The sequence below is a fragment of the Lynx canadensis genome, chromosome X (assembly GCF_007474595.2).
Source record: "Lynx canadensis isolate LIC74 chromosome X, mLynCan4.pri.v2, whole genome shotgun sequence".
NCBI lineage: Eukaryota > Metazoa > Chordata > Mammalia > Carnivora > Felidae > Lynx > Lynx canadensis.
Window position 1 is genome coordinate 40,686,098 of NC_044321.2, and position 23,897 is coordinate 40,709,994.

The 23,897-nt window shown below is 53.6% G+C and overlaps 1 protein-coding gene across 2 annotated transcripts; it reads left to right on the forward strand.

The window, feature by feature from the left end:
• Positions 1–23,242, forward strand: UBA1 (ubiquitin like modifier activating enzyme 1). Of its 2 annotated transcripts, none has more exons than XM_030305239.2 (26): positions 1–98; positions 8,329–8,445; positions 8,577–8,635; positions 8,736–8,904; positions 8,993–9,127; positions 10,145–10,251; positions 10,514–10,604; positions 10,712–10,844; positions 11,334–11,431; positions 11,513–11,659; positions 11,817–11,993; positions 12,118–12,222; positions 12,329–12,409; positions 12,767–12,922; positions 14,575–14,740; positions 14,873–15,069; positions 17,174–17,238; positions 17,462–17,657; positions 18,365–18,439; positions 18,565–18,754; positions 20,636–20,724; positions 21,006–21,098; positions 21,239–21,430; positions 22,570–22,671; positions 22,777–22,877; positions 23,005–23,242. In XM_030305239.2, exons 2-26 carry the CDS (start codon positions 8,329–8,331, stop codon positions 23,138–23,140), a joined length of 3,177 nt encoding a protein of 1,058 aa, XP_030161099.1. In that variant the 5' UTR covers positions 1–98; the 3' UTR covers positions 23,141–23,242. The 2 variants fall into 2 exon arrangements, with proteins under 2 accessions (XP_030161099.1, XP_030161098.1); XM_030305238.1 differs by lacking the exon at positions 1–98 and adding an exon at positions 3,645–3,782.
• The last annotated feature ends 655 nt before the right edge of the window (positions 23,243–23,897 follow it).

Here is a 23,897-nt window from a genome sequence, read left to right on the forward strand (position 1 = left end):
CTCTGGCTCTTGTACGACGGAGGTGGTTTGCTCTTCCGTTGCCCCGTGGCTTCGGCTCATCTCCAGCAGGAAGGCGAGGCTTCCGCCCGGCGCAGGGGGTGAGCTGGAGCACGGTGCCCCCAAACCCTGGACAGCATTTGGGGGAGGGGGCTCTACTGGGGGGATCCCCTAATGGGCACATTGGGAGGCTCTGGGCCCGGGGTGGCGCTTAGGGGTGGCTGTTTTCGAGGGGTCCCTTAGGAAGTGGCGTTTGGGGACGCCCGGGTGGGATTTTTGAGTCTGTTTTTGGGAGTATCACCGGGCGGCAGGGTTTTTATACCCCTCGGAGACAGGGTTTAAGGGGATGTTTGAGGAGACCCTTAAGGTCCGTGTATTAGTACTCTGTCCATGGGGCAGGGTTTCGGGGTGCTCCCCAAAGAGAGAGGCGAAGTTTGAGCATCCCGAAGTCAGGGCGGAATTTGGGGAGAGCTTGTTTCAGGAAAGGTCTTGGTGACAGTGAGAACGTTCGGGACCGACGTGGCATTGTGGATGTATCTGTGGCCTTTGTGACCTCAGGCTGTATGATGAGGTCCCCCCGCACTTGGGTACTCGGGGCGAGGAGAGTGGACACGTCGCGGTCCATATGCTTTTAAGGAGAGGAGCCCCCAGCCCAGGCTGTGGAAGGGACACTGGAACCCAGTGTGCCAGGCTCTTCCCGAGGGGACAGCGTGCTGCCGGGCCTTCGTTGGCCGCGGCTTTTTTCATTATTCATGAGGAGGTGGGGCTGTTGAGGAAGCCTATTTTTACCTCCTTCGCACCTGGTCCGCGGGAAGTATCGGCTTGTGAATTATTCACGAGAGGGCGGATCAGCGTGCTGGAGGGGTGTGCTGAAGGGGCGTTCTGCCGTCTGCCGGGCAAACTAGAACTCATTGATTAATCGTAAAGGTGAGTAGCGCCCCCCCTCCCCCCGTTTTCCGTGGCTTTTCTAGGGGCGTTGCGCATAATTCATGAGGGGCGTAGCTCTTACGGTCTCATCTGCATGACCGGCTGTTAGCTTTCCCTTTACGGGTTCCAGATTTAAGCCTTAAATCTAAGCAAAGGAACGAGGCCTCCTGCATTGTTCATTCCTCATAGCTCAGTAATTCCAGATTATCAACAAAGGCTCTAGACTCCAATCTCATCCATCCTTGTCAGCTGTGTGGTCTTTGGCAAATCTTTCTGTGAGCCTGAAAATGGGTATGGGCATGATGATGGTCAGGTCATTTCACACTTTATTAGCCCATTTAATCCCCACAACAATCCTAGGAGGTAGGTTATTATTATCCCATTTTATAGATGAGGAAACTGGGACACCGGGAGGCTAATTTGCCTAAAGTTACTTACAGTCAGTGAGTGGCTGAGCCAGGATTCAAACCCAGTTAATCTAGTTCCAGAGTCTGTAGTCTTAATCAGATGCCATAATGTGTCCCCACCACCACCAGTTTAGTGGCAGGTACTAATAATGTTGGTCACACAGCACTTTGTGCCAGGCACTGTTCTAAGCCCTTTCTGCCTATTTACTCATTTAAACTCCATCTCAAGGTAGGTTACTATTGTTCTCATTTTATGGCGGGGGTGGGGGGTAGCAGGAAACAGTAGCCCAGAGAAGTGAAGTGTCTGGCCCCAGGTCACACAGCTAGTCATCGGTGGGTAGAAATGATTTTTGTGAGGGTTCAAGAGCTCTCTAAGGAGGTCACCTTCGAGCTAAGACCTGAAGGCCAGGAAGGAACCGATTTCCTGCTCTGCATTCCTGAGACCAGTGACACAATGCATGGAAAGGACCCATCACCATAATATGCCGCCTGTTAATGTGATCTGTTATTATTTGAGAGAAATGTCTCTCGGGTGCTTATTGTGTATCCGACAGTTGTATCTCTGGTGACCTGTTACTCTATCCTACCTATTCAGTGGACATTGTGGTGGCTTTAGCATTCTGTTTTCCAGTGTCCTTCTGGACGGTTGTCTCAAGGCATTGTGTTTTGTGTTTTTTTTAATTAAAAAATTTTTTTAATGTTTATTTATTTTTGAGAGAGACAGAGACAGAATGCGAGTGGGTTGGGGCAGAGAGAGAGGGAGGCACAGAATCTGAAGCAGGCTCCAGGCTCCAAGCTGTCAGCACAGAGCCTGACACGGGGCTTGAACTCACAAGCTGTCAGATCATGACCTGAGCTGAAGTCGGACGCTCAACCGACTGAGCCACCCAGGCGCCCCAATTTTTTATTATTTAAAAAAAATTTTATTTTTGTGTAATCTCTACACCCAACATGGGGCTCGAACTCACAACCCCGAGATCCAGAGTCGTGCACTCCGCCGACTGAGCCAGCTAGGGGCCCCAAGGCATTGTTTTTTAAATAATGCCCCACGTTGGAAGTTTCTCTCGCAACTGGGTATACCGTCACCCATAACTAATTTTATGTTATTTTATGTTATTTTGGGTTTTTTTTTTACTAATTTTATATTCATAGAGGTAGATATTTACATAGTTCTTTTATGTTAATATATAATACTTAAATTTAATAGTGCCCTGTGTCAGCGCTGCTCCGAGCTCACACTGTAATCCATATTCTCTCATTTTCCTAATAGCACATTTTGCCTTTATGAGGTAGATGGGTTCTGTTACTATCCCCATGTTACAGTTGTGGCAGCTGATGCACCTGCCAAAGGCATATAATGAGTCTAGATTTGGTTGGCCCAAGGCAGCCCTGGTTCCTGTTCAGTTAAGTCAGGGGTGGGGAGGAGGCAGCTGCACTTCCCCTGGGTTTCCCCTTTGGTTGTGCAGCATCACCTTTCATTATTCATGAACAGGAAGGTGTGGCTGTGTTGCCTTGGCTGGAGTACCACAATCCCTACTAGCTGGGCAGGGCTGTCTTGAGTGTTTCCGTTCATCCAGCCTCATACATAATTCATAAGTAACTAGGTGGGGCCTTTCTTGACCCCTCTGAGTTTCCAGGTTGAGCTGCTGCAGCATCATCATTCATTATTCATGAGCCGGGGCGGGGGGGCGGGGGGAGGAGTGTGTTTTCCCTTTGGTAGCCCTACTTCCTTACTTGTGCTTATGGGGTATTAGATGCAGCAATAGGCGGACCGGTACCTTTTGTTCCAGCCCACCGCGCCTCATGCATTATTCATGATAAGATGTGGCCTTGGTCTCCTTGGCTTCCGGGCTGCTGTAAGGTCGTTAATTATTCATGAGCTACGGGGGCGTGGCTTCCATGTTTAACATTGGCTTTCTGGTTGCGGGGTGTTAGTCCACCAGCCACCAGGCCTCATGCATAATTCATGATTGGGAAGTGTGGCCTTGAGGTCCTTCTTTTCCTTAGCCTCCTGGCTGCAACAATGTATTCATTATTCACAGTTCCATGGGGCGTAGCCTTTATGTTGTTTTACCTGTTTTCCCAGTTACTTCCACCTTCACCACCAGGTGGAGCTCTTCCTCTTCGAATGAGTCAGGGACCACCATACATGATTCATGAAATGGGCGCGGCCTGCCTGCATCCGGGTTCCTGGGGGGTGGGGCTCAAGGTTTTGTTCCGGCCTCAGACTCCGCAGCCGCCATCTTGTGTCGGCGGCGGAGGCGAAGGAGGTGGCCGCGGCAAGCGCAACCACTACGGCCGGGGGAGGAGAAGGCGGCCCAGGCGGAGGCGATTCTAGGCGGCCCAGGCGGCGGGGAGGAGGAGGAGGAGAAGGAGGAGGAGGGTGGCGGCCGGGCTTGGCTTCGGCTCCTAGAGGAGTTGGCGGCGGCGCGACCCGGGGAACCGGCATTGGTAACAAACGGCCTTTCTCAGCGCCTTGGCCGGGGCAGGGGTTTCGGGAGGCATTGGAGGGGCCTGGGTCGGCGCTGGGCCAGGCTGGTGTCGGGATTGGTGGTGGTGACTTGGCGGTGGTGATTCGGATGCTAGGGATCTGTGGGGAGGGGGGGTACAGATCTTGGGGCGGGGTCCACATTTCCCATCCTGGACCAGCCCAGTCCCTCGGGCTCTGAAATCTGACCTTGGGGTCAGGACCCCCCCCCCCCCCCCGCCCCCAGGATCTGCTTTTAGAGACTCAGGCTCAATATCCTTAGTCAGGGTTCGGGACCCTGTCCCGAACCTTGTATCGCAGGTCAGAACGCCCCCCAGTAACCAATAGAGACTTACGGGATTGACATTCCTGGTCGAAGCCCCCCCACACAATGCAAGCCATTAAAGACCTACCCCAGAATCTTCTTTCAGATACTTCTAGTTTCTCAGTATTTCCTCTTGCATCTTCCAAGAGGGGCTAGACCGCCGGGAATGTCCTTCATTTCTGAAAATCTTCCCTAGCATCTTCCTTCAGGCCACCCCCCCTCCCCCAACTCACACACGCATTATCTGCCCTCAGAGCTTCCAGGGAGACTAGACCCTGTGAAAGACGATTTGGGCCTGGCCTCCATGTCAGAGACCCATTCACGTCTTCAACCCCAACCTGGCCCTAACGTCTTCCATCAGAAAGCCCAGCATTTCTAATCCGAAGTTCTCAACATTTACCTTTAGAGGCTCCTCTAATTCCTGGTATCTGCCTTTAGAGACTTTCTGTACTTTAAGAGAATGCTTTCTTTTTCATGCTCAGTATTCTTTTTAGAGACTGCCTCTTGCGGGTCTCGGCATATCCCTGATCATAGGTTCCTAACTCCCAGGATGTTCCCTCAGAGTCTCCCAGAGGACCAGAAGCCAGGGCAGAACTGTTTGGACACACAATTTGTCCATCACAGATCCACCTGCCTTGGCAGACCCTATTGCCTCCTGGCCGGTCCATCAGACTCCTCTCAAACCCCACCCTTCACTCAACCTCTGCCTTCAAAAGCCAACCAGGGTTCCAGCTTCTCTCACAGCTCCCTTAACCTCACATCAAGCCTCAGGATCTAACCTCAAGTCTTTGAAGGTTCCCAGCATCAGTCAGAGGCCCCCGGCTTCTGTTTTCAGGTTCATAGGACCCCAACATCGTTGTCAGATGTCCCTTTCCCCAACAGGCCCAGTTGTCTGTCCTCAGTCAGAGTAGAAAACCCCCTTCTCAGCATCTATTCGCAGAGCCTCCATGGGATTCCACATAATTGGTCAGAGAAACCCAACCCTGCTTGGAGACCTAGTCAGTATCTGCTTACTGAACTTTTTAGGGCCAGACCTGTCTGGGCTCAGCTTCCCCTCTCCTCGCTGTCAGAGCAGTTGCTGTACTTAGCATGTATCAATCAGAGATAAGACCAAGCCTTTGTGCTCCATTAGAAATCCCTCCCCAACCCTACCTGAGGACTTACATTCACCTCCGTAGCCTCCTGGGACTCTGATGTTGATGTCAGAGATCTCTCTTCCTACAAGTCCCTGTTATTTTTGGTCAAAGATTTTTCTGTGCCACCAGCATCTGCCCGATGAGACCCCTAGGTCCCCAGCATCCTCCTGATGGAGAGCACACCTCCCCCCAGACCCCAGCATCTTCCTACAGCCTCCTTGGGCCGCAGAATCCCCCACCCATTCCCTGTGCCACTTCCAGGGGACCTGGCTACTGCCCTCCTCCTTGCAGCCTCTGGGACCTCTAGTGTAATTTCCTGGTCCTTCTCTGAAAGATCCTTTCCAAAGACCCGGATATGAGTCTTAACAGCCTGGCCTGGCTCTGCTCTGCCTGCCCCCTAGGGCTTCTAATCCCCTATCCCATTTCCCTCTGAGCCTCTATGGGCTCAGACAGCCACCTCTTGACTCCTCTCTTTTATGTTCCCAGGGACTTCTCAGTTAATCCCTCCCAGGAGGTTTGACAGGCCCCAGCATCCTGTGCCCTAGCTTCCCCATCCTGATAACCTGACCCTGTGCCTGCCCCCTCTCAAACCTGCTCCAGGACTCCTACCTCAAACCTTCTTCTCTGGTTTGGGTGGTAGAGAATGCTCAGGCTTCACAATCACCAGTTTGGAGACCTCAGGCAAGTTCTGAAACTCTCTAAGCCCCAGTTCAGCTTTGCTGAACAATGGATAGTACATGCGTCCTAATTGGGGCCTGAGCATATGTTGAGGGAGAAAAGGTATCAATTTTGTACTGGGGGTGGGGAATCTTTATCTCCTCTCTGGGGTTTCTGCCCCAGAATCCCTCTGCTTGCCTTGACACTGGTCTGTTCCAAGTCTTAGCACTGGGCTGTTCCAAGTCTTAGCAATGGACATCCTCTCTGGAACAATCACCCAAAGCCTGATTAGACCCTTGCTGGCGGCAACAGGAATCCAGAGGTAAAAAGTGCACATATTAAAGATCTCTCTGGTTCTGGATCTTCTCTCAGATTTAGGAAGCAAGGGAGATGGTGTGTCCCAGACAAGGAAATGGGTGACAAGGCAAGGAGATAACTAAGTAATGGAGGCCACTGCAGGTGCCCAGGGAGGAGCTTAGTTATGTCTTCAAGTTGCTGAGTTCTGACCACAGGAGTAGACATTTTTAACCTCAGCAGCCCCTTGAGGACAGTCCCATTTGTCCCTACTTTTGGAGAAAATGGGGCTCAGAGTAAATGAGATCCCTTCCCCAGGTCAGAGGGTCTGTAAATGGAAAAATATGGTTTACTTTGCATACTAATTCACTAACTTTTTCTTGTCTAGGTTGGTGCTTTGCATTCCAAGTAATTAGGTTGGTTGGCTCCAGGGCCCTAGCCAGCCTCCTGCCTTCTGGGTCCTCCTCCCTCACGGCTCATCCCTTAGCCCTGTGGGCTGGGCCCTGAGCTTGGTCCTGACTCTCTTCTTCCAGGGGGCGTTTGGCAAACAGGCCTGCACCAGTTGCCTGACTGTGGGCTAGTGATTGGAGTTCTCTGAGCCTTTGTTTTCTTCTGTGTGATGTGGGAATGAGGTTATCTGGTTCGTGGGCATTGTTAGGATTAGACAAAGCCCTGTGATTGACAGGCGGTAAGCTTCTGGTAGATGGTAGGGAGCTCCTGTCCACTTGCTTAGTGTCAGAGTATGACAGGTGCCAAGATGAAATCTTAGGTACAGTGGGGGTGCTCGGTATGATGGTGGGGGGAGGCAGAAATGGCTCATTGGAGGAGAACAGGGGCTTAGAAGAGCACTGTGGGGTGAGGGGAAATGATTCAGGGTCCTGTTGTCTCCAGCATCTGGATCCAGCCACACGCAGCGTTCACTCCCACAGCAGGCTGTATTGTTCTGTCTCTGAGACCTGGTGTGTGATGCTTGGCAAGTTAATTTGACCTCGTGAGCTCAGGTTTTCTCATTTGTCTGGCAAGGACACTCAACCCTGCCTTGCAGGGTCAGGACCATTGAGGGGATGAAATGTGAGAACACCGGGCGGCCGCCTGGACTTCAGGGTCAGCAGATCTGTTCTGGGCCCCGCTTGGCCACTGTGTTTGTGGGAACCTCAGTCAGGTCGCCAGATGTCCCCGAGTGAGTTTTTTTTGCCTCCTCTGTTAGTTGAGAGATGTCGCCAATAGTAGCCCAAACCCTATGGGGGTGCCCTAAGGACAAAGTGAGGCAAGGCTGATGAAGTGCTCAGTGTGACATCTGGCGCAAAGAAGATCTCTAATAAATATTCATTCACTGTAATTGTCCACCTGTGTGAGGGGCTCCGTATGCAGACAGGGCTTGGGAAGCATGTGTTTTATCTCTCACCGTGACCTCTTTTGTTGGCCTGGGCCTTTCCCCTCCCGGAGCTGGGGGGAGGGGTGGAGTGGGCTTTGTAAAACTCTGCCTCCCAAGCCCTTCTGGGGGGACTGGGTTTTCGGCAAGGTGTCTCCTGCCATCACGTTCCCCTGATGGAAGTCTAAGCCATGTTTCCCTCCTGCGCCCCTGTCGCCGGGGTTAAGGGTGAGAACAGCTGCTTGTTGTTGTGTGCCCGCTCTATGCCAGGCTCTGTGGTCTGGGCTCTATTTCATCACTTCAGCAACTCCGTGGGGTAGGTAAGTTGCATTGTCAGCCCTGTCGCACAGGTGAGGGACCTGAGCCTACAGGGGTTAAATGATGCCTGTCAAGGAGCGGCAGGGTCTCTGAGCCTACACCCTCCTCTGACTTTCCCACAAGGACATTCTTCTTGTCACTCCTCTCACCCTGCAGGACTGGAGTCTCTCCCTCATGCTGGGCTGGGGAGAAAGGCGAATGGCCTAGTGGTCAGCAACATGGATTGCAAGCCAGACCACCTGGGTTCAGATCTTAGCTCTGACAGCTGTGTGACCCTGGGCAAGTCACCTCACCTCTCTGTACCCGCCTCCTCTTCTGTAAAATGGAGACACTAGCCCTTAAGTCTTCCCTTCCCCCGCAGTCACCGCTAACCAACTGAAACGCCCATGTGCCCCAGGCTCACCTCTGACCCTCCTTTTCCCTTCCAGATGTCCAGCTCGCCGCTGTCCAAGAAACGTCGCGTGTCCGGGCCTGATCCAAAGCCGGGTTCTAACTGTTCCCCTGCCCACTCCGTATTATCCGAAGTGCCCTCGGTGCCAACCAACGTAAGTGTCTTCTCCTTGGACCCTGGCAGGCAGGGTGGTGGCGGTGGTGGGTGGGAGAGCCTTCTGTATCACTGTGCATCTGTCCACGCCCTCCTCCATTTCTCCCCCAACCTGTTCTTCTCTGTCCCTAGGGAATGGCAAAGAACGGCAGTGAAGCAGATATAGATGAGGGCCTTTACTCCCGGCAGCTGTAAGTGGGGCCTAAGTTGGGCCGAGTGGTGGGAGGGGCGCCAGGAGGATAGGGTCAGGAGGGCCAGGCCTTGACCTGGAATTACCCCCTGACCTGGCAGGTATGTGTTGGGCCATGAGGCAATGAAGCGGCTCCAGACATCAAGCGTCCTGGTGTCAGGCCTGCGGGGCCTAGGTGTGGAGATCGCCAAGAACATCATCCTTGGTGGGGTTAAGGCTGTCACCCTACATGACCAGGGCACCGCCCAGTGGGCTGACCTCTCCTCCCAGGTATCTCTCCCTGGCCCTTCTTCCCTGCTGACGTGCCGGTCCCCCGGGCTCCGCCGCCACTCCCTCCTTCCCTGGCTCCCTTTTGCAGTTCTACCTGCGGGAAGAGGACATCGGGAAAAACCGGGCTGAAGTCTCACAGCCCCGCCTCGCTGAGCTCAACAGCTATGTGCCTGTCAGTGCCTACACTGGGCCCCTGGTCGAGGACTTCCTTAGTGGCTTTCAGGTACCTGGGGTTGGGGGTGCAGGGGGTGCTACCCAGCCTCCTTCCCAGTTTTCTCAGAGTACATCTCTGCTTTGTTCGTTAGTTCTCTATTAAGTGGGCTGGGCTGTGTGCCAGGTTTCATGCTAGGGATGCAGGTGGGATTTGGACCCTGGGCCTGCCTTTTTGGGGAGCGGGGCGTGTGAATGGGCAAGACCTGTGGAGTAATGGTTGTGAGCACGGGCTGGCACCATGCTGCTGTGGTATGCGCCTCTAGTCTACTAGTGTGGCCTCAAGCAGGTCACTTCATCTCGGCTTTACTTTTTTTCATTTGTGGACCTGGGACCGATAGTAGTACCTACTTCGTAGAGTTTTTGTGAGGGCTAAGGGCTTAGAATAGCAGCTGGCACATGATAAAGGCCATCTGGTTATTCGTTAAATAAAAACTCTGAGCCGGAAAGAGGAGCTATGGGAGCGGAGATTTGTGCCCTGGGTGTCCCCGTGGGCCAGGGCACTGCCGCTGAGCCTGAGGCGGTCGTAGGAGCTCGCCCTGGCGGGGAAGGGCGGGCGGGCTTTTGGGCAGAAAGCAAAGTCCCAAGGAACACGGCTGAGCGGGCATTGTCTCGAAAACTGGGAGCACGTGGGTGTGGTAGGAGTGAGCTCAGACTTTGGCTGCGGAGGGCGTTTTACTGCTGTGTCTCCCGGGCCAAGGCAGGGTTGTGGGCAGGCAGCAGTGGGCGTTGGTGTGTAAATGAGTCAGCTGTTCTCCGCACTCCATCCTCCTGGCCGCCTCATCACCTTGCCTGCTACCTTGCCCGCCCTGCCGTAAGGATTGGCATTTCTCTTCGCTGGGTTTCACCCTGGCTGCATCTGCTACATCGTAGATACTTTGAAAGGGAGTTGAACAGGCAGAGCTTTAAGGATCCTTCTCTCTGAGCCGCCACCACCACCCCCCCCACCCCTGGCACCAGCCTTCCTCCATTATTCTCTCTTCTCTGCCCCAGTCCTGGGCCCTTTCCCTGAGCTTCCACCTCTCCACAGGTGGTGGTCCTCACCAACACCCCCCTGGAGGACCAGCTGCGGGTGGGTGAGTTCTGTCACAGCCGTGGCATCAAGCTGGTGGTGGCAGACACGCGGGGCCTATTCGGGTGAGTGCCCCCGGCCTTGTCCCCCGACCTCTGCCAGGTCCAGGTCAAGACCCCCAAGCTCTCACTGCCCTCAGCACCCCGCTCAGCCGCCCAGGTTTTGGATTCTGTGTGTCCAACTCCCCCCACGTGGCATGGGCACTGTGCAATTCCCAGCAGCTATGGGCTGAATTTGCTCAGCAAGTATTCGCTGCACCTTGAGGGACGCACAGGTCCCCGTGAACGTGGGACTCTCGAGCATTAGCCCTGTTGCCTCCCTCTACAGGCAGCTCTTCTGTGACTTTGGAGAGGAAATGATCCTCACAGATTCCAACGGGGAGCAGCCACTCAGCGCTATGGTTTCTATGGTCACCAAGGTGAGATCAGCCTCGGGGGCCCTGGCAGGCAGGTGGGCAGCAGCAGGCCTTCCGTCTGCTCCTGGTACCCTGAGCCTGCCTCTGAGGCTCACTCTGCCTTTAACCAGGACAGCCCCGGTGTGGTCACCTGCCTGGATGAGGCCCGCCATGGATTTGAGAGTGGCGACTTTGTCTCCTTTTCAGAAGTACAGGGCATGGTTGAACTCAACGGAAGTCAGCCCATGGAGATCAAAGTCTTGGGTGAGCTAGGGCCTTGGAGGAATCAGGGAAGATAGGAGATATGTCCCTGGGCTCTGAGTGAGGGGAGACCCATCCTGGGTGTCAGAGGTAAACCGGAGATAGAGTCCCCTGCTGGTGGGCATGGGGTAGAGGCGCTATCTCATGTTTGAGCTGTTCCTAGAATAGGTCCCTAGTATCTGTGTGGAGGGGGAGAAGTTCTCTGGTGTTTGAACAGAGCAGATCAGAGGATCCACTTGTGTCTGAGCCGATTTGGACAAGGAGCAGAAAATGTCTTCTAGTATGGACTTGGGTCCAAGGACACAGGCTCTCGTGGGCTCTGAGCCTGGGTCTTGGGGAGAGGAGAGATAATTTCTAACGTCCAAGTAGAATCCGGGGTGGAGAGATGGCTCCTGATGACTGAGCTGGATCGGGGATGGATTTTCCCTTATCTTGGGGGTGTTGTGGGTTTTAGGGAGGGCGGGTAGCCTGACAGTTTCCCCGTCTACCTAGGTCCTTACACCTTTAGCATCTGTGACACCTCCAACTTCTCCGATTATATCCGTGGAGGCATTGTCAGTCAGGTCAAAGTACCTAAGAAGATCAGCTTTGTGAGTGTGGGGGGTAGTGAGTGGGCTGTGGGGGGTGGTTCTGGGTATTTCTAGGCTCTGATGATGCCCTGCCCCCCACAGAAATCCTTGCTGGCCTCACTGGCAGAGCCTGACTTTGTGATGACGGACTTCGCCAAGTATTCCCGCCCTGCCCAGCTGCACATTGGCTTCCAGGCCCTACACCAGTTCTGTGCTCAGCATGGCCGGCCCCCTCGGCCCCGTAATGAGGTGGGTGACTCAGTGGGCCAACCAGGGCAGATGACCTCGGCACTGAGGGCGCACCGTGCCTCTACCGGTCTACTCTTCCCCGTCCCCTTCCTCCCTCCCCATCCCTCTTCCACCAGTGGCCTGACAGGTGCCTTTTTGGTTCCTTCTGCCTCACCAGGAAGATGCAACAGAGCTGGTGACCCTAGCGCAGGCCGTGAATGCTCGAGCCCTGCGAGCAGTGCAGCAGGACAGCCTGGATGAGGACCTCATCCGGAAGCTGGCATATGTGGCTGCTGGGGATCTGGCGCCTATAAACGCTTTCATTGGGGGCCTGGCTGCCCAGGAGGTCATGAAGGTCAGGATGGGTAGAGAGGGGCAGGGGCAGGCCAGGCACCTCCCTGAGTCCCATCATTTATTGTCCATCTGTGTCAGTCCCCAAGTAACCACTGACCACTTTCCCTCCCCTCCCCAATCCCCAGGCCTGCTCTGGGAAGTTTATGCCCATCATGCAGTGGTTGTACTTTGATGCCCTGGAGTGTCTCCCTGAGGACAAAGAGGCCCTCACGGAGGACAAGTGCCACCCGGTATGTGTGTGTGGCCCATGGTGGGGGGCCCATGGGGAAGACATCATTGGGGGCATTTCTGGCGAGGCTCCCTCTGACCTGGCCCTCGTCCCTTCGTGTTCCTCAGCGCCAGAACCGTTACGATGGGCAGGTGGCCGTGTTTGGCTCAGACCTGCAAGAGAAGTTGGGCAAGCAGAAGTACTTTCTAGTGAGTAATCCCCTTAGACGCCTGGAACCTTCACCTCCCTGGGCCTTCGGCTATCTCTTCTAGAGTCTCCCACCTCTCAAGGGAGAGTCTTGCGGTTCTTGTACCTCTGTCGCGTGCCTTTTGCCATGTTCTTTATCTCGAGGGAAAGCCTGGCGTGTCCTTCTGTTTCCCCCCACCCTGGCTCTGCCTTTCCTCAGACGGCTATGGGTTTTTTTTTCTGGCCCTGAGACTTGAGGATGTGGCCCCTAGACCCGCTTCACCTCTCCTGCTGTCTTTGGGGAGAGTGAGGAGTAATATGTGGTGTCACGCTCACCTGTGCCACCCTAACCAGCCTGTCTCTCCTCAACTGCCTCCTAGGTGGGTGCAGGAGCCATCGGCTGTGAGCTGCTCAAAAACTTCGCCATGATTGGGCTGGGCTGTGGAGAAGGTGGAGAGATTGTGGTCACAGACATGGACACTATCGAGAAGTCAAATCTGAACCGACAGTTTCTGTTCCGGCCCTGGGACGTCACGGTGAGTGGGCTGGGGAGAGGGGGTGAGATTTTGTCATCTCCCTTTTCCTCCTGTCTTTCGCTTCCATTCTTTCTGGAAAGGAGGCCTTTCCACCTTTTTCATTCAGTTCTTTCCCTCAGCTTCTCTGTGTCTCTCGTTCAGCATTTATCGAGTACCCTTCCATCGGATCTGCCGTGTTTCATCTTTTTTTATTTTTTATGTTTTCTTTTTCCTTGATCTCTTATCAGTGCTGGTTGGGATAGTGTGTAGGGGTCCCCCAAACCACACCCGGGTCCGATGCTGGACTAGAAGGACTCAGGACAGCTTGTGGCCATTTTCACGGCTATGATTTCTTCCAGCAAAAGGATGCAGAGCAAAATCAGCAAAGGGAAAAGGCACCCGGGGCGAAGTCTAGGGGAGACCAGACACAAGCTTCCGAGACTCCTCTCCCAGTGGAGTCGCACGGGACACCCTTACTTCCCCCACTAGCAAGTTGTGACCACACGTGAAATGTTGCCAACCAGGGAAGCTCACTAGAGCCCCAGCACCTAGGGTTTGTACTATGGGCTGGTCACATAGGCACCGTCTGCTGGGCACATACCCAAATTCCAGCCTCCTAGAAGGAAAGCAGGAGTTCGGCACACATCACACTGTTTGCATAAGCAGTCTAGGCACAGTGAGCCACCCTAATCAGATAAGGAATGGTGAGAACCGTCCTGAAATCCAGGTTCCTAGACCGGCCAACCAAGGGCCGACCTTGCCAGCAAGCCTTCCCTTAGGAGAACATCTGTGCTACATTCACACTTTTCTGCCAGATGGAGCCCGGGCTGTTCAGGGATCGAGCTGGGAAGCCTTCTGTAAGGGACAGTGCCATGTTTGCCTGCCCAGGATCTGTTCCCCTTCCATTTATTGACTTCGTCACTAGGTAGTCGTGGGCGTAGGTGCTGCTCTTGCACTTGGGATACGCCAAGGAGACAAAGGCTCTGGAGAGGGAGGACAGGCCATAAGCAATCAACACAGCAAAACGGTGCAGTTTGTAGTTAATGTTGGTAAGTGCTGTGCAAAGGAAACAACGAAAGCAAGCTAAGGGAAGTCAGGCGTGCCCAGGAGATGGGTTGGCAGTTTTGCATTACAACGGCTGAGGAAGGATTTGTTTCTGCAGACCTGGAGGGTAGAAGGGAGTAGGGCCCCTTTTTCTGGGTAAGAGCATTCCAGGCCAGGATCTTGATGGTGTGGCGGTGGGTAGGAGATGAGCTAGAGGAAGTGGGGGCCAATTCATTTTCCCCTCAGTGGAGGAGGGACATGACCTGACCCGGGCTTTGAAAGGATCCTGTTTCGTTGGAGAGAATGTGCCCCAGCCCTGGGTGCCGTTCCCTGAAAGAGCGGTAGGTATTGGGTAGGCATAAACACAGATGCCTGGCCTCTTGTCTCCAGTCTGCATTTATCCAACTGCTTCTCTTTCCACTGAGCCCCTGCCATCTCTGTTCCAGCCCTAGCCGTGTGGCACTATCACAGACTGCCTCCTTCTAAATCGGGGAGCTTTCTGAACTCGGGGCCTGGTTCTTCCCAGGCATTAAATAAATCTACTTTTAGGAAGACAGCCCTATCGAGGTTTGTTGGATGAGTGCGTGAATAACTGAGCTCGTTTTCCCGTCCCACCCTCGGCCCCCTAGAAGTTAAAGTCTGACACGGCCGCTGCGGCTGTACGCCAGATGAATCCGCACATCCGGGTGACGAGCCATCAGAACCGTGTGGGCCCTGACACGGAGCGCATCTATGACGACGATTTTTTCCAAAACCTGGATGGTGTGGCCAATGCCCTGGACAACGTGGATGCCCGTGAGTTTGGAGGCGGGTGAGGTGGTCAGGGCAAAGGCGTGCGCGCGTGCGTGTCAGGGGGGCCTGTCTTCCCGTTCTCTGTTGACATTCCTTTCCTGGCACTCCTGTTGTCTCCCCGCCTCCCCCCCATAGGCATGTACATGGACCGCCGTTGCGTGTACTACCGTAAGCCGCTGCTGGAGTCTGGCACGCTGGGCACCAAAGGCAACGTGCAGGTGGTGATCCCCTTCCTGACAGAGTCCTACAGCTCTAGCCAGGATCCGCCTGAAAAGTCCATCCCCATCTGCACGCTGAAGAACTTCCCCAACGCCATTGAGCACACCCTGCAGGTGATCAGCTTTGTGGGGAGAGGGGAGGGAGCAGCCACTGGGCCCCCTCAGGGGTCCCAAGCCTCCTAAGCTCAAGATGTGCTTTTTCTCTACACTGGCCTCCCTCACTTCCCATCCAGCAACCTGGGTTTTTAGAGCGATTCATTCGTTCTTTTTCTTTTATTTTGAAAAGTTTTCAACGCGTAGAGAACCGCAGAGAGTGGCATGACGAATACTCAAATATTGTTCCTCGCCTAGATGTAATAGTAACTGTTAAAGTTAGGACCCTTTTTTTAAGTGCATTTTCTTCTTCGTTTCCTGTATTTTTCCTTGTTTGGGCTGGACTGTTATCACGGACCGCACAGCACTTCACTCCTTCATACCTCTAGTATGTTCTGCATAACACGGTCTCTCAGCCTTGGCATTGCTGACACGTGGGGCCACATATTTCTTTGTCAGGGTTGCGGGGACATCCTCTGCACTGTCCAGCGCTTGGCAGCATCCCTGGCTTCTGCCCACTAGATGCCACTAGCATCCTTTTGCAGTTGCGACAACTCAGGATGTCTGCACACATTGCCACACGCCCCCCCCCCCCCCCCGCCAACTTCGGGGGACAAAAGCGCTCCCAAGTGACAACTCCTATCCAGCCAAAACCCCACTTTCACGCAGAACAATTAACAGTATTTTCTTACTGCCTCCTCCAGTTATTTGTCTCTAATGCTTAGTCCCTATTCAGGTGTCCCCAGCTGTAGCTCAGAGTGGCTTTAACAGCAAGTTTCTCAGGATGATTCTGTTTGTGTGATGCATGTGCGAATAGAATACGGCACAGTGAGCCTATCACCAGGCTGAGTTATGACAAAGTGAACACACCTGGGTGACCGGCCCTGGGGCCACAAACCAGAGCCGAACGGCAACCCGAGGATAACCGTTGTGCAATCAGAATGGCCCTGTGGTCTTTGAGAGCAAACCATTCAGGATGTTTAGTTAGGGGTGTGGGGCGAGACCGGGAATAGGGAAATAGAGAAAAACTGGTTTCCTCGGCCACCTTCCCTTCTGACCTGTAGTTCAAGTGGGGGTGTTCATATTTGAGCACCCACCTCGGGCTCACTAAGCCACGTGTGACTTTGGACTCCGCCTCTCTGTGCCGGATTCCTCTTCTGTGAAATGGGGCTGACTGTGTGTCTGCTTCACAGTTGTAAAGCCCTTAGTGTTTACTGTGTATCTGGTGCTGTTTTAGGAAACTCGGTATATACACACTTGCTCGTTTTTTCTTTGCAACCTCACCACACAGGTATTATTGTTACAGCATCTGTTCTAGAAAGGAGGGTGTAAAGGTAAGTGTTACTATATGCTCCTGAAGTCACAAAACCATATACTAGGTAGCGGAGCTGGGGTTTGAACCTAGATGTCTTACCCTCCAAACCCCCTCGCCAGTGAGTGCGTTTATTGTCCTAGGAATTTTCACCGTGCTGAGTGGCTGTCTTGTTTGCTGCCAAGCCCCTGGGTCCTGTATAGCGACCGTTTAGGTTTGGGTCTGAAGTTTTGGTTTTTTCTTTCTTTTTTTAAATTGTGGTAAAGAATACATGACTGAATTGTTTTGTTTTTTTAATCAAGATGTAACGTATCTCTAATAAGGTACACAGATCCTTAAGAATGACTTTGTTTTCACACGAACACTAGCATAGCCGCTGGTCAGTTCAAGTTCATTGGTTTTTAAATTGAGGGGCCGTGGGGGGGGGTGGAAGGTTGGGGACCCGTGGTGGGGGGCTTCTCTTTTCCCAGAGCAGCTGTGTTTCTTCCAATTGGATTTGTTCACTTTCTTTTTTAAACTTGTTTCTTTCTTAATGTTTATCTTAGAGAGGGAGAGAGGGAGAGACAGTGTGAGTGGGGGAGGGGCAGAGAGAGAGAGGGAGACAGAGAATCCAGAGCAGGCTCCAGGCTCCAACTGTCAGCACAGAGCCCAACGTGGGGCTCGAACCCACAGACCACGAGATCATGACTTGAGCCGAAGTCGGATGCTTAACCGACTGAGCCGCCCAGGAGCCCCTCAACTGATGGTCTTTCTAATGACGTACACCCATTTGTCAACCATCACTCCATGTAGTCCATTTGGTCTGTCTTGCAGTGGGCTCGGGACGAGTTTGAAGGCCTCTTCAAGCAGCCGGCAGAAAATGTCAACCAGTACCTCACGTAAGTACCCAAACGCCGCCCCCGTGCCACCCCTGCCTGCCAGCCAAGGCGTCCCGTCTGCTTTCCTCACCAGTAACACCCAGCACCAGGCACACTTGTCAAATGAATCCATGAATCCTGGGGGTCAGGACTAGCTTCCCGTGGAGAAAGTGGGGTTGCCCTGGAGCCCACTCCTGGGGCCGCTGTGTAATCCTGCCCCTTTGACCCCTCCAATTCCTGATAGAGACCCCAAGTTTGTGGAGCGGACCCTGCGGCTGGCGGGCACCCAACCCCTGGAGGTGCTGGAGGCCGTGCAGCGCAGCCTGGTGCTGCAGCGGCCACAGACCTGGGCCGACTGTGTGACCTGGGCCTGCCACCACTGGCACACCCAGTACTCTAACAACATCCGGCAGCTGCTGCATAACTTCCCTCCCGACCAGGTAATGCCCGCTTGCCAGGTCCGTTTGGCGCAGTGCGTTTTCCCGAGATAGGAACCTGCTGTGGGCTCTCCACGTGCTCTTCCCAGTCACCAGTCCAGCTGTGGCAGGCGCCCCGAGGCACGGGGATCTCAGAAGAATGATTAAGTCTGACCTGTTTGTCCCGTCGTATTGCCTTTGAGCCAGAGACTTCGTTTCTGTCTCCTTTACCTGTGGCATTCTGAGTCACACTCGATTCCCAAGGCTATACGATTATGGGGGAGAAGTTTTGTAGTTGAGAGCATGGGAATCCATATGGGTTCGAATCCCAGCTCCATTTGCACTTGGGGGAGTCACATAAGTTCTCCCTGCACCTCAGTTTCCTCTTGTGTGAAGTAGACCTGGTAGTAATTTACCTCGTGGGGGTTTTTGTGACGATTCGTTGGTACTTACTAATAGTAAGTTAGTACGGTGCCTGGCCGTCTGTAAGAGTTGGTGAAATGGCTGTGTATCTTGCACAAAGTGAGCGCCCGCCTCAGTGAGGTCCCTGGTTCAACCTGGCATCAGAGCTTCCACCTCCAGGACCCTGCAGTCGGGGTCTTGCGTGACTGACTCCAGCGCCCTATGTGTGCCCAGCGAGTCAGGGCACGTCTGGGGCCAGTGCGAGGAGGCAGGCCTGTTAGGCCTCTCCTCTCAGGTCCTGCCCCTCAAAAATCTCTTTACTCCTCTAGCTCACAAGCTCGGGAGCTCCATTCTGGTCTGGGCCCAAGCGCTGTCCACACCCGCTTACCTTTGATGTCAGCAATGTAAGTCTCCTCCCTGGGGTCTCCTCAGGTCGGGTGGGGGGGTGGGGGGGGTGGGAGGGAAGGAGGCTGAGGCACATCAGGTGAGAGCTGATGGGTTCACCCTTCCGGGCCCTGCCTTCTCACAGCCCCTGCATCTGGACTATGTGGTGGCTGCCGCCAACCTGTTTGCCCAGACCTACGGGCTGACAGGCTCTCAGGACCGAGCTGCCGTCGCCACACTCCTACGGTCTGTGCAAGTCCCCGAGTTTACCCCCAAGTCTGGCGTCAAGATCCACGTCTCTGACCAGGAGCTGCAGAGCGCCAATGCCTCAGTTGGTAAGGGTGTTTGGCCAGTCGGCCCGGAGTCCCCACCTACCTTGTGCCTGGCCTGGGCCAGCCTCCCCACCGGTCCTCGGCCCCTGGCTCTGCTCTGCGACCCCAGGCCTGAGGCTTCCCCACACCTTCCTTTGATCCTTCCTCTGAAATGATGAAGTTCATTTGGGCAAATTCTCTCTCTCTCTCTCTCTCTCTCTCTCTCTCACTCTCTCTCACTCTCTCTCCCTCCTTCCTTCTCCTCCCCGATGTTTTGCCTTTAAGAGAACTAGCTGTTTGTTTCTCGTGCTCCGTGTGTATTTGCCTTGGAAAGAAAAACTTTTCTGTTTCTTTTTTATGTTTCTCTGGGGGGTATGAACTCCACCAATGGTCTCTTTCCCTGATATCTGCCCCCCGTGTTCCTCTGTGTCTTCATCTTAGTATTGCCCTCCATATATCTTTCCTCGTCCCCCTCAGCACTCCCCCCCCCTCCACCGTCTCCCTCTCCATATCTCTTCCCCTCAACTCCCCGTCTCTCTCCATCTCTTTTCCTCCAGCTCATGCCGAATATCAGGTGAAGGGCCAGATAAGAACTCTTAGGCTTTACAGGCCACATAGTGTCTGTGGCTAATCACCTGTCACAGTTGAAGCACGAAAGCAGCCATACACAACATGTAAATGAATGAGTGTGGATGTTTTCCAGGAAAATTTTACACATACAACAGGTGGCAGGCTGAATTTGGTTCAGGGGCTATAGTTTGCTGACCCCTGGTTTCTATGTATTTTATCTCTTTCCTTCTGTACCTGTCCCCGTCCATAGAATAGATACTGCGTCTATAGCTTTGTGACCCGCCCCCCCGCATTTACCATCACCACCCCCCCATCTTCTTCTCCACAGATCTCCCTTCTCCTGTCATCTCCCCATCTCCTTTCCCACATATCTACCCCCTTATATTCCTCTCTGTATGTTTATTCTCATCTTTTCTTCCATATCTCCTTTCGTCTTATCCCTGTATTTGCTCCATTTTTCTCCTCATACACATATGTAGGTATGTACGTATAGTTGTGTAAGTGGACACAAGATGTAATAGTGCATGTTACACCTGTATAATGTACATATGGTATACGTAAAGTGTATATAAGCAATATGTAAGGCGTGTATGAAATATACAACATACAGGGGCACCTGGGTGGCTCAGTCGGTTGAGCGACCGACTTCGGCTCAGGTCATGATCTCACAGTCTGTGAGTTCGAGCCCCGCGTCAGGCTCTGTGCTGACAGCTCAGAGCCTGGAGCCTGCTTTGGATTCTGTGTCTCCCTCTCTCTCTCTGCCCCTCCCCCACTCATGCTCTTTCTCTCTCCGTCTCAGAAATAAACATTAAAAAAAATAAAGAAATATACAACATACATAAAATTTCCTACTTGTCAAATGCCCCCAATTTTCCCCTTTTTATATCTTCTGCTCCTCTGCCATATCTTTTTTCTATCTCCATGTCTGCATGTGCCCCCCAGTATTCCCTCTGTATATCTTTGTCGCCCCCCTGTCCCCTCCCCATAGTCTTATCCATGTCTCCCCACTTCTTTTGTAACATTCTCCCCAAGACGTATAGCTCTCCCATCTGGCTCTGTCCACGTCCACTTCCTCCTGATGTCTTGCTTAGTGTCTCTGGAGATCTCCCTCTTGATATACCCATTCCCCTTTCTGTCTCCTTCAGGTTTATGCTCTCTTGCCCTGCCCTACCTCTTCCGCTTGCACCTCCTCTCTCCCAGGATAGTTTTCCTTTTCACATCTTTTCTCTACCTGAACATATTTTGCCACCCCTGCCCCCCACCCTGGGCTCCTGTTTCCCCCTCAGACGCTGGCCTGGGATCTAAATGGCTGATGGTATCCCTTTCTTCCTGCAGATGACAGCCGTCTAGAGGAGCTCAAGGCCACACTGCCCAGCCCAGAAAAGCTCCCTGGATTCAAGATGTACCCCATCGACTTTGAGAAGGTGCTGGGTGGGGGCCCTGGGCAGGCAGGGGGATGGGCTAGACAGAACAGGTCTGTGGGGATCTGGAGGCAGCCCCAGGCCTTTATGGGGATTGGATCATGGGCCTGCCACAGGCCCTGAAAGAAAAGACGTTCCTAGCCATGCGTTTGTGATCTGAGAGAGCCCAGCAGGTAATTGCAGTGGAGGATACTTGTGTCCCTAAAGTCCAGGAATCCTCTTTCTCCTCTGATCCTGTCATCATCTCCCCACCCTTCCCCTTCTCCGTCCCCCCATCGTAAAAGGATGATGACAGCAATTTCCATATGGATTTCATTGTGGCTGCATCCAACCTCCGGGCAGAGAACTATGACATTCCCCCTGCGGACCGGCACAAGGTGAGGGGAGTCTGGACCTGATTTCCTGCCTCCCCCGCTAAACCTCCCAGACTTGAGTTCTCCACATCCCATTCACTGTGTGTGGGCTCTGAGCTTCTTCTACCTTGACTGCCACCTTTCTTGATCCTTCTGCCTCACAGAGCAAGCTGATTGCAGGGAAGATCATCCCAGCCATCGCCACGACCACGGCGGCTGTGGTTGGCCTTGTGTGTCTGGAGTTGTATAAGGTGGTGCAGGGGCACCAACAACTTGACTCCTACAAGAATGGTTTCCTCAACTTGGCCCTGCCCTTCTTTGGCTTCTCTGAACCCCTTGCCGCACCCCGTCACCAGGTGAGGGCCTACATCAGGGCAGGTGGGTTTGTGAGTGGGGTATTTCTCTGTAGAGCTTGCTTTAGTTTGCTTCATAGCTTGTCACCAGGTGAGAGTTTCTGTCAGTGTGTACCTTCTTTTGTGCACCCGTATTCATTTATTCACTTACCATATTTTGTGCTAAGTATTGGTCTGAATCTGCCAATGGAAGCCCTTAGAAAAGATGGGATTTTTTTTTAAATTTTTTTTAATGTTTTTATTTATTTTTGAAGGAGAGAGAGAGCTTGAGTGGGGGAGGAGCAGAGAGAGGGAGACATGGAATTTGAAGCAGGCTCCAGGCTCTAAGCTGTCAGCATAGAGCCTGATGCAGGGCTCGAACTCACGAGCTGTGAGATCGTGACCTGAGCCGAAATCGGACGCTTAACGGACTGAGCCACCCAGGTGCCCCAATGGGATATTTTAATTGTACCCAAGGAGGTTATTAATGACACAAAAAGAGCAACCAACGTCCATTGGGTGCTTATTCTAATTACTTTTACATGTTTCATTCATTAATTCACTTCAAAGTTTAATTGAGCACCTGTGTGCCAGGTACTCTTAATAGGTGTCAAGAAACTCTATTGTGAAATAGAGTGTATAAATGACATGATAAGTGGTTTTAGAACCCCCAAAAAAGGGCAGGGTAAGGAGGACTTGAGTACCAGGTGACAAGGGGATGGGTCGGGGATTTTAAATGTGAGATGGTCAGGAAAGGCCTTGCTGGACAGATGACATTTGAGCCCAGACTTGGAGGAGAGGAGACCAGGCAGGCTCCTGGGGGGAGGGCATTCCAGGCAGTGGGATCAGTCTCCAAGGGTTCTGAGGTAGGAGCATGCCTGGCACGGTTGAGGAAGACTAAGTCGTTAGAGCAGGAGTGAGAGGTTGAGGGGGTAGAAGATGAGAACAGAACAGGATCCCAGTGATTAGGCCATGTGGGTCATAGGTCATCGGAGGGTTTCCGTGCTTAACTCGGGGTTTGACGGAAGCCACTCGTTTTTGACAAAAGAAGCTTGCAGTCTGACTTAGCGTGTTAGCATGAGCGGTGGTGAGTGGGGCAGAGGCCGAAGATAGGACTGACCCTTTGGTGGCCCCATCCCATGGGACCGCTCCTTGTCCCACAGTACTATAACCAGGAGTGGACGTTGTGGGATCGCTTTGAGGTACAAGGACTGCAGCCTAACGGGGAGGAGATGACGCTCAAACAGTTCCTCGACTACTTTAAGGTGAGGTCCCTCCTGCACTCTCCCCCGACCTGCTGGCAGCGCGTGCAGGTGACTCACTGGTCTGTCAATCCCCATGAAACTGCTGTCCCCTTCTCCCTCCTCCAGACAGAGCATAAGTTGGAGATCACCATGCTGTCTCAGGGCGTGTCCATGCTCTACTCCTTCTTCATGCCAGCCGCCAAGCTCAAGGAACGGTTGGATCAGCCGTGAGTTGGATGGCGGGGGGCCTCCACTTGCAGCTACTCCACCCCTGTTCACCACCCTCCGCTTCTGCCTCCCTGCCCCCCCTCCTTGCCTTTTGCCTCTCTGACCTGCCCCTCCCCCCGCGCCCAGGATGACTGAGATCGTGAGCCGCGTGTCGAAGCGAAAGCTGGGCCGCCACGTGCGGGCGCTGGTGCTTGAGCTGTGCTGCAACGACGAGAGCGGCGAGGACGTCGAGGTCCCCTACGTCCGATACGCCATCCGCTGACCCTGTCCATGCCCGTAGACTGGCCCCAGCCCCACCCCCTCCAGCCCAGGGGCTCCCATTTGGCCTCTGGCAGTGGCCCAGCTAGCCACACTTGGTGTTCCCTCTTCATCCCCCTACCTGCACCCCTCTTGCCGCTGCTTTCTACCTTGTTTGGAACCTGAATCCTAATAAAGAATTAACCCAGATGTGGCATGCCCTGCTGGTTCCAGGGAAGGAAGAGACTTCCTGGAGCTGTCTGGTTCAGGTGGTAGCCCAAAGGGCTCAGCGCCCGCCCCCCGCCCCCCCCCCCCCCAGCTGCCAGTTGCCTGGGCAGAGAAAACGTGGCAATTGCCACCTCTTCCTCCTGCCCTCCCTGCTTAGGAAGAAATTAGAATGCGGGTACCTAGGCCCATGTGACTATATTTGAGCGGGGGTTCAGATTTCATCTGCTCCAGCTCCTAACTCCCTGCCATGTTGATTTTGAGAGGTAGTATAGAGTAGTGTTTGAGCAAGTCCTGTGACTTCTCTAACCTTGTTCCCCCTCTGTGAAGAGGAAAGTTACTGCGACTGGTCGGCCAGGGCTTGGTCAACGTGGCTAATGTCCTTGGGGCTGATCCCTTCCCACCTGGTTCAAAGCCCCAAGACCCTGGACAAGTCTTTACCGTCATGGTTCCCAGTGCCAGGAATGCCTGTGGTGCCCTGGTTGAACTTCCCAGCTGCACGAGGGCCTAAACAACTCTGTTGGACTGAGGAATGCCCATGACTGTGGAGACTTTGC

Bases quoted from the DNA above. Each gene is read 5' to 3' on its own strand.
- UBA1 (XM_030305239.2), top strand. From the start codon at position 8,329: ATGTCCAGCTCGCCGCTGTCCAAGAAACGTCGCGTGTCCGGGCCTGAT. The intron at 10,845-11,333 runs GTGAGCTAGGGC...CCGTCTACCTAG, and splicing joins CATGGAGATCAAAGTCTTGG to GTCCTTACACCTTTAGCATC. The intron at 11,994-12,117 runs GTCAGGATGGGT...CCCAATCCCCAG, and splicing joins CTGCCCAGGAGGTCATGAAG to GCCTGCTCTGGGAAGTTTAT.